The sequence below is a fragment of the Erithacus rubecula genome (assembly GCF_903797595.1).
Source record: "Erithacus rubecula genome assembly, chromosome: 3".
Lineage (NCBI taxonomy): Eukaryota > Metazoa > Chordata > Aves > Passeriformes > Muscicapidae > Erithacus > Erithacus rubecula.
Window position 1 is genome coordinate 62,377,281 of NC_136689.1, and position 19,352 is coordinate 62,396,632.

The following is a 19,352-nucleotide window of genomic DNA, read 5'->3' on the forward strand; positions in this document are numbered from 1 at the left end:
CAATCTTTATCTCCTGTATAAATTAGTGCAACAATAAATTGTGTTAGCTTCAGGCTTCTTCGGAGCACCACTATAACTATGTAACACGTCTTGACAAGGCCAGAAATGAATCATTGAAAATTGCAGGAGATTTAATTTCAGTAGCTGTTTCCTGAACCGTGTGATGATACTGCTGAGCTCACAACACCACCGAACAGCTCTCATCCCGAGACAAGTGCCACCTATCGATAAAAGAGGTATTTGTGTTGAAGAAGCCCCAAGTGACCAAAAATGGAACCAGCCTGCCACCTGCTGCTGAGCGGAATTGTTTCAAGATTCACTGGCACTCGTACTGACCCAACAAAAAACACACTCCTGTGTGAGCTGGGCTTGACCATAGCCTTGCCCATTCTGCAAGAGTGGCTGCTTCAAAAGTGTGGGGAAAGATTAAAATAATGTTCTGTGCATTTGAAAAGAGGTCCCATAACCTCGGCAGCTGCCTTGCCTCCTCTCTCTGGCACTGGGCGGCCACAGCTTGAGGGATGAATTGAGGGACCCTCAATTCAGGAATGATGCTGAGATGCTGGAGCAGGTCCGGAGAAAGGCAATGGAGCTGGGGAAAGGTCTGGAGCATAAACAATTCCTGAGCAGCTGTGGGAGCTGGGGGTGTCTAGCCTGAGGAAAGGATGCTCCGGGGAACCTCATCACTCTACAACCACCTGAAAGGAGTGTGCAGCCAGGTGGGGCTCAGCCTCCTCCCCCGAGTTTCAGGTTGGACCTAAAGAAGAATTTCTTCACAGAAAGGGTGTCTGAACATTGGAATGGGCCGCCCAGGGAGGTGGTGGAGTCATTGTCTCTGGAAGTGTTTAAGGCTGAATTTCATGCTCTGGTCTACGTGACAAGGTGGTGTTTGGTTGGACTTGATGATCTCAAAGGTCTTTTCCAAGCTAATTGACCCTGTAATTCCAGCACTTCAAAATCTCACCGCTGCTAACTCGGGCACTCGATGGCCTCGTTCAAATTCCTGCTCTAGGGAAGGGCCGGGAGCTTTCAGGAGCTCCGCTCCTGCTGCGGGCAGGATCGCACAGAGGGGCTGCCAAGGTCCCGGACATAAACATCACCAACAACTAGGAAAGAACCCTAACCCCCAACCAAAATCACACTGCTAGTTTGATGTCCCACAGTTCTGGCAACACAGGCTGATTTTTGGCTTCCCAGAGGTCCCTATAAGTAAGGCATTCCTAGGAGTCACTGCACTGCGGACGGGCGGAAAAGCGCCGAGCGCACCCATCGCAGCAAACGCGGCGGTGCAGCCCTCAGCGCACCCGCGCCATGCGGGCAGCCGGCTCTGAGGGAGGGATGCCCTCTGAGGGCAGAGGGATTGAGCTGAGAGGTGTCGGGGAGCACAGGCGGGTGCGTGCCGAGCCGGCACAGCCGGAGAGTCTCCGGGACGCCCACAGCAGCACCCGCGGCCGCCGCAGCGCTCCGCCCGCCGCCGGGGCGGGACGGGCCCGCGCATGCGCCGCAGCCGCGCCGCGCTGGGGCCGCGCCCGCCTGCCCGAGGTGCCGGGGGGCGGCGGGGGCAGCCGGCTCGGCCAGCATTCCCGGGGGCATCGATCCCGTGCCCAAATGTGCCCTTGTGTTCCTCTGGGACTGTGACGGAGGCCGGGAGTTGAGCCCCGAGGTACGGCCGGGTGGGGGGAGCCTCCGGCAGGGCCTGCGAGGAAGGCGCTCGGTCGGGGCAGAGCGCGGCCGCTGCGCTGCCCGGGCCTGTGCGGCGCTGCAGCTTCACCTGGAGCGGCGCCTAATGACACCGTGACAGCCGCTCCTGCGGCCGAAAATGCCGCAGGTGGAGACAGGACGAGTTAATGGCACTCTCATGTACTGCACACTTCCATTGAGTGGCTAAGAATTTGTTTTTCCCCCCCCCTTTCTTTTTCCAGTTTATTGAAGACGGGTGTAAAGATTGGAGTATTGGTCGTTTGTCTAATGTGAAAATGCAAGTCCTAAATTGTGAGGGAGGAAATAAACTATCTTCCTGCTCTTACCACTGTGTAAATAAAATGTACTGCGGTTATAGTGCTAGTTTAAAATTATTAAAATAGTATTCCTGACTAATAGGTTATGCTGTTATGTTTCTAATTACGTTTAATGTTCCAATTCTCTCTCTCCTGTCGTCTTTCCACAAGTGGCATGAGCTAGATGTTTTGTTTTCTAAAAATTATTTTTCTAAATAACACTTACTAAATTCAGCTTTTAAAAAATTGAAAACGTAAATGAAAATCTGAAAATTTTTAAAGGCAGTTGAGTGCCTGTTACATCTTAAGTCTGCTCTTAGATGTGGCTGCAGTGTAAACAGTGAGTGCTCTGGTCAGTGGACCCTTAAATGCACCAAACATGAATATCACAGTCATTTTCATCAGGATGGTGCAGAAGTGGAATGTGTTACAAGTAGTATTTATTTTTTTTCCCTCTGGTTTTGAGATAATATTTGGCCTATCTCAGAAAGCACTAATTCACTTTTTTGCTGGTTTGTGTTTTGCTGTCTGGTTTTGGCCCTGATCCTGCAAAGCACTAAAAAGATACATAATTTGAAACACAAATAGGCCTACTGGATATACAAACTTAAATGTGTGCACTCTCTATAAAATCGTGGCCTTTGTTTGTATCTGTAAGTGCTTTGCTCCTGAGCTTTGGTTCTGCAAGTAAAAGAAGGATTTAACTATAAAAGCTTCTCAGTGCATCATTCACTGCTCTTTAACCAAATTAAATTATTTTTCTCCAAGTTTTGCTGGTGTCACTGGATGTAAAAGTTAAGATTGTTCTTGGTACTTTGAGTTAGGAAACAGAACTTTCTTATGTTTGCAAGCCCACAGAGGAGAGAGAATTGATACTTAGAAGGTTGAACTGAATTGAAATGTCATTTACAGTGATGATACACAGAGATTCCACTCACTGGAATTTACCTTTGTTGCCACTACAGGGATAAGACATTTGTTTGGTTTTAGTGCTGGAATAACAAGCTCAAGGCTGTGGCTGTTACAGCAGCTGGTAACAACATGAACATTTAATTCCTGTCTGCAATTTAAGAAGAAACCTACACACCCAGCCTTATTCTTCTCTGTCACCCCTGTGCCACTGAGGCCAACACTGGCTTATCCTTGCTTCTGATTATCTTGGCTGGTAAGAAACCTAATAATTTTACATGCCTGGGGGATAGTCTACTTGAGTAGGGTCAAAATTTTGTCAGACTTGTAACTATATTTTTTTTATTAGTTTTGAAGTATAGGGTATGATATAAAATACTTAAGTTTCTCCAGCAATTAAAAAAAAAACTTTTTGAAAATGAGCATAATTTACTATGTTAATAATTTATTAAAATTCCTGAATTTTGTTTGCAAAGTTGGTATCTTTAGACCTTGTTTAGAATAAATTATGCTTATGATTGTTCATGCTAGTATGTTGCAAAAAAAATCTTGGAAGATTTTAATATTCAGTAGGATTTATTAATACTGTAGAGACATAGGCAGTAAACTTTTATCAGTGTGCAAAATTACTTGACCTTAAAGCAATAGGGATGTATTCTAGTAAGTCTTCAGAGGAATTCCTTGTTTCTGCAGAGGGAATCAGTCATGGCTGATGACTCTCAGAGAAACTTCCGCTCAGTGTATTATGAGAAAGTGGGGTTTCGTGGAGTGGAAGAAAAGAAGTCACTGGAAATTCTGCTGAAGGATGATCGTTTGGGCAAGTTGATATCTCTGTTTGCTCTGTTTTTTGGTGATTAGGGGTTGGGGGAGGGTGTAATTGAAAATGTTTACTTGCTGTGCTTAATGCTTATTTAAATTTTGCATCTTTTACCAATAATCCCTCAGTTAGTGCTAGTAGACCTTTGATTTTTCAAAAATCTAGAAATCTGTTTTTTAAAAATATTAAAGATTCGTCAGCTTGCTTGTTTCTTCTTTTTTCCTTCTCTCATTCTCTGTGCCCAAGAAACTGAAAGATTTTTAGGGAAAGCAGTTTTAATCTGAGAATGCCTCATCTCCTCATGCTGTCAACTCCTTCTAACTTCAAAGCAATGAAGATGTTGTTGCTGTTGGTCCCTGAGGAGTGTCACATCTCTGACAGAGCAGAAGGATGAATGTTGTCCCTTTAAAAAAGGCCTTAATTGTTTTGACAGTGGCACCCTTTACAAAATGCCTATAAAAATGGTCCAGCTTCCTCCTGATGAAACCTGGAGTAGTTTTACTGTAAGTCAGGCCAAAGCCAAGTGTGTTTTACTGTTAGTCAGTGAAAGCAGTGAAAGCATTTGTTGATAATGTGTGATGAAATAGGGAATTTCAATCTGCATCTAGAGTTTATTATACTTAGCTGGGTCACAGATGCAAACCTATTTATAACTATATTTAAATATGTCCTGAATTCTTTTTCTTTTCATTTCTTTACAGATATTGAAAAGCTTTGCACATTTAGTCAAAGGTTTCCTCTTCCATCAATGTATCGAATCCTGGTGTGGAAAGTGCTTCTAGGTATGAAGTATAATATGAAATGTAGAATGTAGGAAGGTGCAATTTTTTCTCTTTGTTTTGGGTGGTTTTTTTTTCTTTAAAGAAGTAATGACATGAATTATTCTATACTACCTTGCCTACTGATACATATTCAGCCTACTTTTGTATCCACCTCACATGCATAATGGCAGCTATAAAACAAGTTTCTGAGAACTTTGTTGAAATGTGCCTAGGAGAGTGTGTTTCTGTATTTAACTTTGTAACACTCTCCAAGTACATTTTTAAAATGGATGTGAAATGTGTATTATAGTCATCAATAAAGTCATCAATATCTGATAAGATCTTCAGCTGTGCTCCTGAAATAACAGACAATTAAGTTGAAGCTGTGATTAATTTTAAACTGGATGAAGCATGAAATGCATGTTTATTCTAAAGAGAAGCTTTGTGTTCTGCAGAATATTGGTTTCTTATGGTTTTGCTTCTGGCTTTGAGTTGTATTTGCCATTGAAGAAGATAGAAGGCTGAAGACAAGTTAATGATATCCCCAAAAAACTGTAAAAACCATAAATAGGTTCTATTTTTCTAGAAGTGCACTAGTCTGATGACTAATTAAAAAGTACATAGCACTAACTGGTCAAGTGCATTGATTGACAGTTGGAGACAGGAGGGGTTGAAAAAAATCATAATATTTTAATTCATTTTTTCCCCTCCATTTTTTTTACATTTTGAAAGTTGTGGCTTCATATTCCTGATTATGGATTTGTAAGCTTTTTTTTTTTTTTTTTTTTTTTTTTTTTTTGGCTAAGATAGTAAATGAATAGTGCACAGAAGGGACAATATCTAATTACAAAACTTGAAGTTCTTGGCGTTGAACTTACAGAGTAGTCCTACTTGATAAAAGGCTCTGCCATTAAAAAGATTATTGTACCCTGGGCACTAGTGAAGCAGTCAGCATCCTTTAAAATATTAGTAGTGGGAAATACAGCATAGGAGTTTTGGACAAGCAACTCAGTACAGAATCCTTCAACCAAGATTATAATAGCAAAATATGTCTCTCTGCAAAATTGTGGCTCACTGCAGAGCCAGGTCTTGGGCTGTTTTAGGTAAAGGATCTGTGAATGATGGCAACACAAAGCACCTTCTGCGTCAACTGCATGGAAAATTATACTGGTTCTTAAAAGTATTTTGTATTTTAAACCCAGAGTGATTAATTTAACAGCTTGAAGCTGTTTCAGAGGAGGTTTAGGTTGGATGTCAGAATAGGGTTCTTTACCCAGAGGGCACAGGAAAAGGCTCCCCAGGGAAGTGGTCATAGCACCAAGCCTGGCAGAGCTCAAGAAGTGAACTCTGCTCTCAGGAACATGGTGTGGCTTTTTGGAGTGGTCTTGTGCAGGGCCAGGAGGGGGACTCAGTGTTCCTTGTGGGTCCCTTCAAACTCGTGATATTCTAGGAATTCAAGTATTTATACTGTCATTGCACAACATGCCTTGTGTGAACAGAAGTTTAGGGACTTCTCTTATGCTGCATTTCAGTGTTAACAGTTGTTAGAAAAGCTGGTATTGAGAAGGACAGTGCAAAATATCTCTCCCTAAATGGTTGGAACTACAGCTCAGTCCATTTCTGGTGGGAGGTGTTCTGTGACCTCTAAATTATGTTAATAATTTAAGAAAGGAAGTCTGTCCTGTCAGCAAAACTCTCTGACACATACCAAGGTTTGCTGATGTCCCAGGTGGTGTGGTGTGTCAGCAATGCCTCCCTTACCTTCCTGTTCAAGGATGGCTCATGATAGTTTCCAGGCACCCCTCTGTTGTTTCAGCTTTGTTTTGCCTGCCTAAGGTTGTCCTCTGTGTTTGAGGAGAGCAGTTGGCAGTATGTACCTCCAGTTATGATGTTGACTCTCTTTTAGCATATTGTGAAAAATGTCTTGCTTTCTTCCAGCTTTTGAAATGCAGATAGGTTTGCAGCTGGAAAAGAAAAGATAATTTTCTGTCTGATGTGCTTGTTCCTTAACTCAGTCATTTAATGGTTTAACACTTGGCAGGAATAGTTTTTTTCTTTAAATGAGAGGTAAAAGGAGCAGCTAGCTTGTTTCAGAACGGACTTCTGATGAATACTTTGTTCTTGTGGGTTTCTACACTAGGAAAAATTCTGCTCCACTAGTGATAGGGAAATGGCATTTTTTTGCCTAGGTGTATGTAGGTTTTTATTTCTGTTGAAGTCTGTGACAGTTTTGCTGTGGTCATCAGTGCATGGCAAGACTGAGTCTTGAGTAAGGGAAGGGACTAAGTGAAATGGTAAGTATCTCTTCTGGAGATGCTGTGTAATTTTCTTTGCCTTTTCTATTTACTTTTTTTTTTTTCCCCCAGGAAACTAGAAAAGATATTTGTATTGTACTAAGAAAATAACAAATGTACTTTACAAGTTACTGTGTGGCATTCTTAAGTTTTAATGTTTAGTTGATTCAACGAATTGATTTTGGTTTTTAAATGTCACTTTAGGGAGAATTAATCTCTGATACAGTGAGTAAAGGCTTTTCTGGGAGTGAAGTAATTAATACTGCAGTGAAGAGTATCTTTGCATTAGTTAATTGCATGTATATATTCTCTGTCATCTCAGACAAAGTGTAGAATTTGAGAAAATGATCAGCTGATGTATGTAAAAATCATTCTACACCGACTTTGTTTTCAAAATAAATGGAAGCTGGGTACAAATACACAACTGAAAACTAGATAGTTATAAAAAGTAACAAGGACAAAAAATAGGACTCTTCCTTACAACTGTTTGTATTTGTTCTTTTAATTTTTTTTTAAGGAATTATTCCTCCTCACCACGAGTCTCATGCTTTGGTGATGAAGTACCGGAAGGAGCAGTACTGGGATATTCACCACGCTCTCCGTGTGATTCGCTTCATTAATGATTCTACCCCACAAGTTGATGTATTTCTCCGCATACATCAACTGGAATCAGGAAAACTGCCTCGAAACGTAGCTTTCCCATTGGTCAGTGGCAATTTTAGCAGTCTTTTAGATACAGTACTTTATTGAACTTGAAGCTATAAACTGGTGAGAAACTGAACTGCAAGTCACCCCACAAATTCTTGTAGATAGACCTAGTAAGGTGAATGGAAAACAGAGAAGCACTAGTATAAAATAAGAAATTTTAGTCAAAGTTCTCTTTTCCTTCCTCTAAGTACTTACGTAAGATTTTATGCCTTAAAATCTCTTTTGTGCATTTTGCCTGCTAGGTTTCAAGTTTTTTGTATTCCAGGGCACTTCAGTCTCTTTATAGCACTGTAAAGAAAATTACATCATCTTATTGGAACTCATAGGCTCTTACATGTCCTAGAAAAAGGGTAATTCAGAGCCTGTACAAACAGTGTTTTAATGCAAGTTGCCTCAAATATTTTAGTTATTTGTTTTGAAATTTAGATTTTAGTATACTGTCCTCCCTTTTTTTCTTAGTCTGAGCTGACCTGGGCTTCTGTCAGGTGATACACAGAATTACTTGTGCATTAAGGTAGTCTGCTGTTCACAGTGTACTCCCATATGGTTAAACAAGCTGTGTTATGATGGTAAATTAGCAGTGTGATGATAAAAACAATGTGTGGCTCTTTCTTTTGTCCATGAAATAGGAGATGATGGAAGGAGCCACAGAGCTTTCTAAGTGAATTTTGTCCCGTCGTTAATTCATTCATGTTCAATTTCACTCAGCTTAATTTGTAATTTTTCATCTGTAATCACACATTTTTACATAAATACTTAAAGAAAAATTGAAAATAAAAAATAAAAAAAGATTCAAGTTAATATGGAAAATTCAGTAATATTTAGAACCTGCAGCATTCTCTTGTCAGAGGACAGAATGTTTTCATACCCTTACCATTTCCTAGGAATGTGGCCATCCTACCCTGCAAATTTCCAGTAGAGAAATTTGCTTGATTTTGACATCAAGTGGGCTGAATATTCTTCCCTTCTACAGCAGTATTGTCTTCTGAGCAGCTGTTTTGTCAGTGCCTCCCACAGTTGCTCTCAGGACTGTGGTGAGGTTTCATAGCGATGGTCTTTAGCAGAACCCCAGTCATTAGTCCTGTAACTCAGGTTTGTTTTGCTGCTGGAGAAAGCATTTGAGCTCCTTTCAGTGCAGTTGCTGTCCCCTTAAACTTATGAGAAATTACTCTTGGTAGTAATGCAAGTGTTTTATTGTGGAGGCAGACGGAGATAAAGTGATGTCAGATTGATCTAAATATTTTGAAATGTTTGAGTAACAAACGGAAATCTGCTGAGTGCTTTGTACATTCAATGCAGAGTTCACGTAGGGATATGTGTGTGTTGCATGAGTCTGTGTGGCAGAGATGTATTCTAGTATTCAAGACTCTATGAACTGAAGCATATCTTGGTTTTAAAAGCAAGACAAATCTTACTTGCTCTGTTTTAATAGGAATCTGTCATCATCATGCAGCTGCTGCCTGGTATCTTGTTTAGGAACATCAGAACAGCTCTTTGTGTATGTTGATTCCTGTTTTTTCCCCAAATAGCAGAGAAAAGGAATATTAAGAACAATTTAAATCAGAATAGTCCAATACTTCTGTGTAGTTCACTTTTTTTTGGCTTTTTCAGGAACCTGAAGATGAAGTGTTTCTTGCTATTGCTAAAGCAATGGAGGAAATGGTAGAAGATCCTATAGAATGCTACTGGCTTGTCAGTTGCTTTGTGAATCAGCTGAACAGCAAGCACAAAGACTCATTACAACAACTGGTAAGGGAAAAAGATTTTTTTTTTTTTTGTTTTGCAAGGAGAAGCAGTCACAGAAAGCATTAATACAGGGAGACAACAGAAGTGATACTCTGGGATTCTGTTCCACCAGCTATTTTGAGAATAGGGGAGAGTGCTTCTAGCCTAGTGATTGTGCTGTCCTGTCTAATGTAATATTAGAAGTTGGTTTTGTTTGCTACATGGTAATGTTCAGTTACCTTTGTCTAAAGGTTACATTGTATCTAGTTGAGTTATAGTCTCACAAATTGGTCACTTAAAATTTTTCTTTAAACAATTAAAATGTCAAAAGTGAAGAACATCTTGATGCTACTTTTTAGGCTGCATCTCTGGCATTCATATGCTGCTGATTGGATGATAGACAAAGCAGAGTTTTGCTTTTTAAATAGAGCAGAGTACTCAGTCTTTAGAAAAACAGTATGTTAGAAATCAAGTAATGAAAAGGGAGTAGTTTCCTTTTAGCACTGATCATTTAAATGCTATCATGGAATATTAATTTTGAATTTCTGTCTTGCTGATTTATAAAATTAAAGTTTGATTGTAATATGTACTTATCAAAATTATGAAAGCTCTTGTAATTCATCAAATAGCCTTAACAGATAAGGAACTTTTAGTTAACAGTATTCTCTGAGGTAAAAGTATCAAGTACATGTGCACCAGCAATTGCTGAATAGAAATTTGCTGTGGAAAATTATGCCTGGCTTGTTAGTTATTTTGGACCTAAGAAATAATTTTAAACCAACCTCCTGTTTCTGTGGCTGGGACATTCATATATTCAAAGCCAGTTTCAAAGGAAAAAGGAATATTCTTAAAGTGTTTGTTCGTACAATGTAAGGAGTGCCAAGTGTCTCTCTATGTTTTTTTTTTTTTTTAATCAATGTACCAAGACTCAGTAGGTGAGAATATGGGGAGAGGAAGTGTTTTCTGCTTTTGACATCTAGAGTCCTTAGCAGTTTGCCTAACTAGGACAAAGCATAAAGGTAGTCAAGAATTTATGAAAATGTGTATTGTGTTGCATTAAAACTTAAGATGAGAAAATGATCTAGCTGTTTATGTCTTAAATACTTAGAGTTTTTAAACAATAAATCAATGTCCAGCTTTTAATGGGTTACACAGGGATCTGCTCTCAGAATTGATTTTTTGGGTTTTGCTGCATTGTGTGTAGATTTTTTTTGATGGTTGCTAAGGCGATTAGGTTTGAGGTGAATGAAACTCAATTTTACTTGTGAAGATAGCAGTAATTAGTGCACATTTAATCTCTGCATTGCCTTAAGCTCTGAAACACCTCCTTGCACTAGGGAATACTGCATATCTTGGAAATTCTGCTGGTAGTCAGCAATTTAAGGAAGCTGAGGTTGTTTCTTTGGTTAAGTGCAGAATTAATTAATTGCAAAAGTCAGTAACACCTGTAATTTGGAACAACTAAAACAATGAAGGTACATTATTTTAATATGCTATTTTGCACCAGTTGAACTTTTAAGACAGTGCTTAGAGTGTGCATTAACTATGAAGGTATTCTGATGTGAGTTCCCTAAAATTTTCCAATTCTTTCTCAGCCAAAAATTCTGGAGCAGTATTTGAACATTGAAGATAACAGACTACTGATGCATCTGAAGGCATGTGCTGCCATGAGCAAACTCCCCTATGATCTTTGGTTTAAAAAGTGTTTTGCAGGATGTTTACCTGAGTCCAGTTTACAGAGGCAAGTTCTTTTACTTTTCTTTCTTTTTGTAACTGCATAGTAATTTCAGCTTTCTGTCATCACTATCAGGCAAAGAGCTTTCCATACTTTATCTGTAAGATTATGGTGTTAACTTTATTGCTAACGTGGAAATTATAAAATTTGACTTAATTCCCCTTGTTGCTGATGCAAGATAATCAATGTCTGTGTGATCATTTCACCCACTGAAAATTAAAAGAATGGAGCTAAGTATTACATCTGATTCTGTTGGACACTTAGTGCCTTCTAGGATGTGGAACTCCAAACCCTCTGTCAGTGTTACATAGATGACTGTTAGTCAGGTTTTGGGCTTTTTGACAAAAATCTGTGCTTAGGTAGTGATTGTTATATGGGATTAGTGTTAGATGAAAAAGATTTTAGATTTTGGGAATGTGTAGGAGTTTTGTCTGGGATAGAGTTAGATTTCTTCAGAGGAGCCAGTATAGGGCAATGTTTTGGAACATGGGGATGTTTTAGTTCCTGCCGACACAGCATCATTCTGCTCCTCACCAGCAATGAGGCTGGGGGTGTACAAGAACATGGCTGGGAGGGGACACAGCCAGGACAGCTGACTCCAGCTGACCCAAGGGATATCCCATTCCATGTGGGGTCATGCTCAGCAGTTAAGCTGAGGAGAAGGTTGGCAAGTGGGAGCACTTGCTTGGGGACTTGCTGGCCATTATTTGGGGTGGTGAGCAACTGTTCTCAGTTGCATCACTTCTCATGTTTTATTTTCCTCTCTTTGTTATGTTTTTCTTCTCTTCCTTACAATTTTCTGGAAATTATTACTTCTTTTTAATTATGAAACTTCTCCATCCACAAATTTGTTTCTTACTTCTACCCTTCCAATTTTACCCTGTTCCACTTGTGGAGGTAGTAAATGAGTGCTCAGTTGCTGGCTGGCATTAAACTATATCAGAATGTTTATTTTAAGAAATACTAGGGCAAGTTGAATATTACAAAGTTAATTAAATAGTTGATTATATCAGGATTCTACAGTTAGAAATAGGTTGTTAAGCTTTTAAAAGGGAAAAATTCTTGCGTGTGACACTTCATTGAAGGGCTTTTGAAATGAAGCTTGTATGATTTCTCTAATTCAGCTGCCTGAGAACTCTTGGAAAGCAGGAAATGCAAGCTCAATGTAGAGAAACATCTTTCTGCATTAATAAGAATTGCTGATAGCTGAACAGGATGTGGCACAGAGAAAAACAATGGTCATTTTCAGCTCTCTGGAAACTTTGAGAAATAACAGTGTTCAAGAGAAGTTTTGCTTTGAGGGAATCAGAGGACTTCAGTGGCTAGAATAGGAGTCTAGCATGGAAACAGTGTTCTCTAAATTGCTTTGTAGAAAATGCTTTTATGGTGGTAAAGTTGGTCATAATCTGAGTAGTGGATGCGGTGCTTGTTTATCTGGGACTTCATGTTCCATGGAGAAAAGTGGAAAATGTCTTTTTTTAATAATGTTTTATTTACCCTTATAAGAATAAGAAGATTTTAGGGAACAAGCTGTAAGATTAGAAATTATACTCTCTGTTCTTGTTGGACCATGGTCTTTGAGGTTCTGTAGTTTTTATTGGATTATGTTTGAGAGAAAACATTTTGTGAAGGATAGACTTTTAGGTGCAACACAGTAATTGTTACATGACAAGTACTTCTCATCAAGCACCTATAAGGCTTCAAAATGGTCCTCTGCTTAGTGATTGTGTGTGATGTGGTGGTTGAAAGCTTTTATACCTCTGAGAGTGCAGAAAATATGTGAGCATGCATAGTACAGGATGTTTGTTACAGTTTAGAGCTCATGTGATTCGATTTTGCTGCTGGATCTTATGGCTGTGGACAAGAACTGAGAGAGGAATTTGTATCAGAGCAGATTTTCTCTTGGAAGATAAAGAGATTTTTTAAATTTCTGTTGAAAATTGGAAATTTAATGGAGCTGTGTCATCCTGATGGTGTAAAAGGAAAAATCTAGATGAAGAATTTTGATTTCATTTATCATCTTGCCAGAATTGATTTCAAATATGCCATTTTGAATAGGTTTTATTTAAACGACATATTTTATCTAATCAGTATACATCTTTAACATTCCCATATACTCTTTTACCTTGCTGAAATACAATATTTTGATTACCTGGAATTTTTTAATACTTTAATACTAATTTTTTAATGTGCCTGCAAAAGGTCAAAATACTGGCTTTTTGTATCACTCTGGAGTAAAAGCAAATTTCAGTGTTGGTACTTCTGATGGCAGAACAATCCCTTTTCCCAGCAGTTCTTGTGGGAGCATGATGAAAGTGCACTTTTTCTTGGCAGTTTAGGTTTGTGAATTATTCAGTTGTAATCATAATGGCCTTATTCGCTGAGGAAATAACATACTTCATGGGTAGTATGTGACAGATGAACTTAATTAATGCTTGGAGATTCAGTTTGGATTAGGATCTGGAAGCCCCAGTGCTTATCTGAAATGCATCCAAATGTCAGCGTTGAAACTGCTGAGGTTTGAAGGTCGCCAGTTCTCCTGTGAATTTTACTTACTTTCTCATCAAGTAAGAGATAATCTGAACACAATCTTTCATGATTTGTTTTCACTTATGATTTAGCACTGCATTTCTTAGAGAGGCTGCTTGCTTTCTATGAACTGTAGTCTTCTCTGCCAAGCAGATAAATCTAAATTTCATGGTTTTGTTTGTTTGTTTTTCTCTAAGGTGTACAAGACTCGTACATGCTGTGCAGAAATTTTACCTGGTAATGGTGAGATGAAGTTGCACAATACCAGAACCTGACAGGCATTGCCACTCAGTATAAATACTGCTTTATACCACACTTTGAGTTACACCATAGGTAAAATTTGTGCATCAGTTTAATTTAAGTGGGCTTGAAAAATACATACAGGCAGACTTCATGTAGAAACTTCTGATTTGAGCTTATGCAGTGTCTAATACACTTGGTGTGTTATATGATGAGCTTTTAAACAAACTTCTTACAGGTGTAAAGGGGAGGAGCAGGCTGGTCATTCCAAAGATTCTGTATCCCACCTGGAATGTAGACAGGGTGCTTCCTGGAATATGAACCATCCTGTAGCAGAGATTTGAGAGGCACAGAAGGTTGTGCTTCTTTCTGAGACAGGAAGAGAACTGGATTACACCTTTGTTTTCATACTCATCGTTGCCCTGTTTGTTTGATTTGTGCAGCAGCATATCTGCTCATCTGTTTGGTAAGCCCATGTGTGGAAAGCTTTCCAGTGGTGCTGTGGGGGCCCTCAGCTGGAGATTCCTGCTATTAAACCTTGGGGTCCTGTTTGTGGCTTCAGCTCTATAGGCAAAGTGGCACTTTAGCTGCCAGTTTAATCTGGCACTACCAGCCAGATGATCCAGCAGAAGCAGTGCAGCTTTGCAGTTGTAATTGTGAATGAGCCAGGCATTTTTTACAGCCTAGTGATGCCAGTCACGTATCAGGCCTCTGTCTAGTGTTGTTTGTGCTCTGCACTGAAGGCTTGCATTGGCTGGGTGGTGCTAGGTTATTAGTCTCTGGTGACTTGCTAGTGGCAAAGTGGTCATTCTCCTGAAATCGTATGACTTCCAACCTGGCACTACCTCATGTATTAGTATAATTTTGTAGTTTTACATCTGTGATCTCTGTGCCCTGCATAAATTTCATCTAGTTGTGAAAATGTAAGTAATTTGTTAGTAGAAACAACAGAAATATGGAAAATGCCTTAATTTTGCTGTGGAGGAGCATAAGAATGTGCATGTGGGCAACTTGTACACAGAAGCTTAATTCAGTTTCCCTTTGTCTCACTGAGCTGCTTCCCAGGTCTGTAAATGGATGGGCACTGGATCATGATAGATCAAGGTGAGATTTGTGTGAGGCTCAACATATCCCTCCATGCTCAGTTGCCTCTAGAAGGACACCCAGAGGTGCAGGCAGAGGAAAAAGCATTTGTTCTTTTTAGATCATCTTGCCTGGATGGCTGGAGGACCAGAACCAGGAAATAATGTTCAGTGTGTTTATCATGCAGTGCAGGGGAAGACTGTGAGGTTAATGGTAATACATCAGAAAAAGAGAAAGCAGCAGTGCTGTGATACCTCTTGTGTGTTATTGCACTATAATGGTGCAGAAACCTCAAGAGAGTGCCTGGAAAATGGCATCCCTTCACACACAGGTGCACACAGAGTGAGTTGTATCTTGTCTATTGAAGAAGCTCAGTGAAAAGTAAATGGTTCCATTTGCATAATCCTTGGCATGCTCTTTGCCTTTATAGCTTCCTATTTCTTTTTATTTTTCCTTGTGGTTGTCAATACTGCTTTGCTGTTTAGGAAAAATCTGCAGGATTGTTCTTGTGGTTAATTGAACAGTTGTATTTCACAGAGGATGATAGTCACACAAAACATAGTGAATTTCATTCAGAAGATGTATTTCTTTTCCTGCATTCATGAGTAGGGCTGTAGGCACAGTTTCATGATATTTCTCTTATACTTCCCCCTCTCCAGGAGTATCAAAGAATAGGTAAAAAGTCACAGTCTCTAGCAGTAAACTTGACCTTAAATGATTGGTTTTAAAAAAGTGAAAGCAGGACACCTGTTACCATCAGTAGATACACAATGTTTAAGACTGCTGTATTAGCATAATCAGAAAATATGTTTCCTTGATACTGCTGTGGGGTTTTTTCCACTTTTGACAGTTTATGTTACTGTTCTTGGCTCTGCTGGTACTGACAAGGTGCTGACTGTTGATCAGTGTTGCCCAATCATTCCTGATTACTGTCACTGGTGGAGTTGTACTGAGAGTAGCAATATCTGGAAACGCTAAGGGAAAAATATTGCAGCAGACACAGCTGCTTAGTCCTGATATCTCAGCCCCTTTCCTTGCACCATCTTCCAAAATTTGTTAAGACACTGGTGATTTAGATACTGCATCTGTTTTGCCATTGTTAAAACATTTGTTCTGCAATCAGACAAAATAATGCAGGAAAACAATAGAGTGTTTTCTGAGCATAGCATGTAACCTAATGTAATTATGGAGACTGAAGTCAGAAGAATTGGAAGCAAAATAATGAAAAAAGACTGGATGTTTTATAATAGGATTAGTAAGTTTGTTTTCAAATTTACATGAGGTTTAATATGAACTTTAAAAATTATTTCCTGTTTTTGAGATCTGCTACTCTCTGTCACTTAAATTACAGTTCTGATGCACATGAAACACATGGGGAGGTTTTTCTTGTGTTCTAAACAGATGTGTTTGTGAAGGAAAATGCTGTAGAAGTAAACAGAGGTGACCTGTACAGTGTGGAACAGAACTGTTGTCTCAGTTTTCTCATATTGTTGCTTAAAGCTTCTTAGACCTGGCTTCAACAGCAAAGTAATATTTGCAGTGATCATTTGTCCTGGGATGCTTGAACTACAAATCAAGCAGTAAGATTTTGATCTTGGACTATGTGTTGTTTCTGTTCCTGTGGGGATTATGGTAATTGTTTAATCATAGCAAGACAGGGAATTAAAACTAAATTGCAAAGAGGAAAGAAATTGACTGTGCCTTTCCCCCCCCATCTATCCATGTGGGTTTTTTGTTTCCTTCTACTTTCAGAATAGTCATGAGGATCTTACACATTTGTTTTTCTCCTTTCTTTGTTATGAGTTAAAATCTAGGCCTGTGTTTGAGTTTGTGCCTGTTGCCTCAGATCCCTTCACTTGGCATGATTGGAAAGTGCCTGGCTCCACCCTTTTTGCACTCTCCCTTCCAGTACTTGTTTACATTGATGAGATTCCCCATATGCTCTCTTCTCCAGGCTGAACAGTCCAAGCTCTCTCACCTTTCCTCATAGGAGTCCCTTCATCATCTCAATGGCTCCTGGCTTGGCTCTCCCTTCTTAATTCCTTGTGTAGAAGTGTGATCATCAGTTCAGCTGTCAAAGTTCATGTCATGCCTGCTTTTTGTTCTCCTGGTACTCAGGGCTGAAGGGCAAATTCTTCTGAGAGAGGTCACACAAAAATTGAGTTGTCACTGAAATGAGCACACCCACAGATCCAAATTTGTATATGGGCTGCAGATGTTTTTCTGTTGGTGTTACTATATTCAGAAGTTACGGATTATAGTGTGTTATCTTTGTTCCTCCGTGTTTTTATTTGGAAGAAAAAATACCTTGAACAAGTGCCCAGGAGGAGGAAGAACTGTAAGCCTCAGAAACTCTTTCTGATACAGCTCTCAAAATTCAGAAACTAAAAATAATGTGAGCCCATAAAAGCTGCCATCCAACAGATGGTTTCACACTGTTTGGTGTAATCTTTTATCCCAAGTCTCTTGAGCTGAGCCTGAGACAGAGCTGCTGGATGAAGGATGATTTCAAATTGTTGCAGGCAGTTTTGGTAGTGATGATCCATTTTAATATTCATCCAAGTTCTGTTGCTGAAGCCTTTGGACACCTGCCCTTCAGGTTTTCTTAAAACTGTGAGGTCCAGGTACAGTTTCATGAGAGGTAGGAGTGCTTAGGTATTTCTGAGAGTGTCTGTGCACAGTGGGATGGATTGGAAGACTTAATAGTTATTCCTTGTGCCTAATTTAAACATCATGGATTATATCCTACTAAAACAGGTCATATTTGTATCTCACACAGCAATGACCTGGAATATTTACCTGCTTGAGATGTAGTAGTTCAGTATTACATCCCTTTGAATTTTTAGCAGCTTAGCTGATTGAAGAGTATCTTTGTGAGGCATGCTAATGAAATTAATTTCTATTTTTTTTTTGCACTAGGAAAAATTCTCATTTTTACCATACACTCTGGTAGCTGTGCAGTCCAGTAGAGTAGTTGTTACAGTCCATGCTATTAAGCCAAGATTTGCTTTTTTGTATTTGAGCTTGTAAATAGTTCAATTTCTAAACAACAACACACTATATCAGTACATAGCAATTACTGCTTGCCATCCCTCTGCTCTGTACAGATTGAGGAGTTGATAAAATTTCCTCTATTTATCCTGACCTGAATAATTCAATGCATTGAATACATTCAATAATTCAGAAAAATATCTGGATAGAGATGATTGTACAAAGGTTGTTCTAGCAGAGAAGTAAGGAGATAAACACTGCAATAATGTTTAGTGATTGTTTTTCTCTTTCTTTTGTAGAGTTTGGGACAAAGTTATAAGTGGATCCTGCAAGATTCTTGTGTTTGTTGCTGTGGAGATATTATTAACCTTTAAAATGAAGATAATAGCACTGAATTCTGCAGAAAAGATCACACAGTTTTTGGAAAATGTAAGTCCTCTAATTATGCTTTGCATTACCTTTTGTAGCTTATAACTTTTTCTATCAGGAGTTAAGGCTTCCATAGATTGAAGTGATTTTTAGGCTTGGGGATTGTATTATATATATTTGTACAGAATTATTTTTCCTTGTGATTCTAAAGAGTTTTTCTGTGAAAGTAAGTGAAGGTCACGTTAGGTTAATTTTTCTGGAGGCTTCTTAGAAGGGTTGTATGCTGGCACCTTTTTTTTTGCATCTTGCCTGAGGACAAATCTGTAGACTGAGTGTGTGTTTTCTCTTGATGTGAGGATGGCATCATTAACCTGACCCTGGACCTTCCTGACCCTGAATAATAAGGAGCCATGTCAGTAGGGCTGTAGGGTCACAGTGAAACCCAGGTGAGTTACATAAGATAGTTTGGTTATGGATAGGAACTGTGAGCCCTGTCTGGTGTCAGGGATGTGTAAAGTGTGACATGCCTGCAGCATTTTGGAAATGAAAGCTTTTTGTCCAAAACCTGGATGTAATATGGTGTGTACAGGACTGAGGGATGGTGGATGAGAGGACAGGGAGATGGGATTCTAGTTTTGCTTTCTTTTTTATGAAGAGATAAAATCTGAACTGGCAATTCAAAATCTTTACTTTAAAGAAAGCAGTCAGAATGGAGTGCTCTGACCAGGCACCTTGCCCTGACGTTTTGCAGATTCCTCAGGACAACACGGACGCCATTGTCAGCAAAGCTGTGGATCTGTGGCGCACGCACTGCGGGACTCCGGCACACTCGGCCTGAGAGCTCTCCTGGCTTGGGAGACACTTGTGTGAAAAAAGAACTTTTGAAAAGACATTTTACCAGCCTTCCCCCATCCTAGTGTGGTGTTCTTCATTAACCCTTTGGTGTAAAGATGCTATTAAAGCATGGTGACCAATATGTAAATATTTTTCAATAAATACAGATGGAATGAAGACACTTAGTGGTTGGGTGACAATGTCTGAAGTGTTTCTTGTTCATCCAGCAACAATATTTTGATGGCACAGTGTGTTCTTCTGCTTTTGCAGAAGTAAACCTAACTCTTGAAGCAAGGTAAATAGATTTACTTGTAATTTAAAAATGTTTCGGTATGCCTCCTTATACTTGATATAGCTAGT

The 19,352-nt window shown here is 39.3% G+C and overlaps 1 protein-coding gene across 1 annotated transcript; it reads left to right on the forward strand.

Annotated features, from left to right (window-relative positions):
- The first annotated feature begins 1,493 nt into the window (after positions 1–1,493).
- Positions 1,494–19,192, forward strand: LOC306799231 (TBC1 domain family member 7-like). The gene is made up of 9 exons (XM_079299966.1): positions 1,494–1,663; positions 2,963–3,162; positions 3,600–3,723; positions 4,425–4,505; positions 7,296–7,483; positions 9,098–9,235; positions 10,807–10,952; positions 18,089–18,218; positions 18,910–19,192. The coding sequence occupies exons 3-9, from the start codon at positions 3,612–3,614 to the stop codon at positions 18,994–18,996; spliced, it is 882 nt and encodes a 293-aa protein (XP_079156092.1). The 5' UTR covers positions 1,494–1,663; positions 2,963–3,162; positions 3,600–3,611; the 3' UTR covers positions 18,997–19,192.
- Positions 19,193–19,352: the final 160 nt, after the last annotated feature.

Coding starts and splice junctions, on each gene's coding strand:
- LOC306799231 (XM_079299966.1), top strand. CDS start 3,612: ATGGCTGATGACTCTCAGAGAAACTTCCGCTCAGTGTATTATGAGAAA. Junction 4,506..7,295: donor GGTGTGGAAAGTGCTTCTAG/GTATGAAGTATA, acceptor TTTTTTTTTAAG/GAATTATTCCTCCTCACCAC. Junction 7,484..9,097: donor GAAACGTAGCTTTCCCATTG/GTCAGTGGCAAT, acceptor TGGCTTTTTCAG/GAACCTGAAGATGAAGTGTT.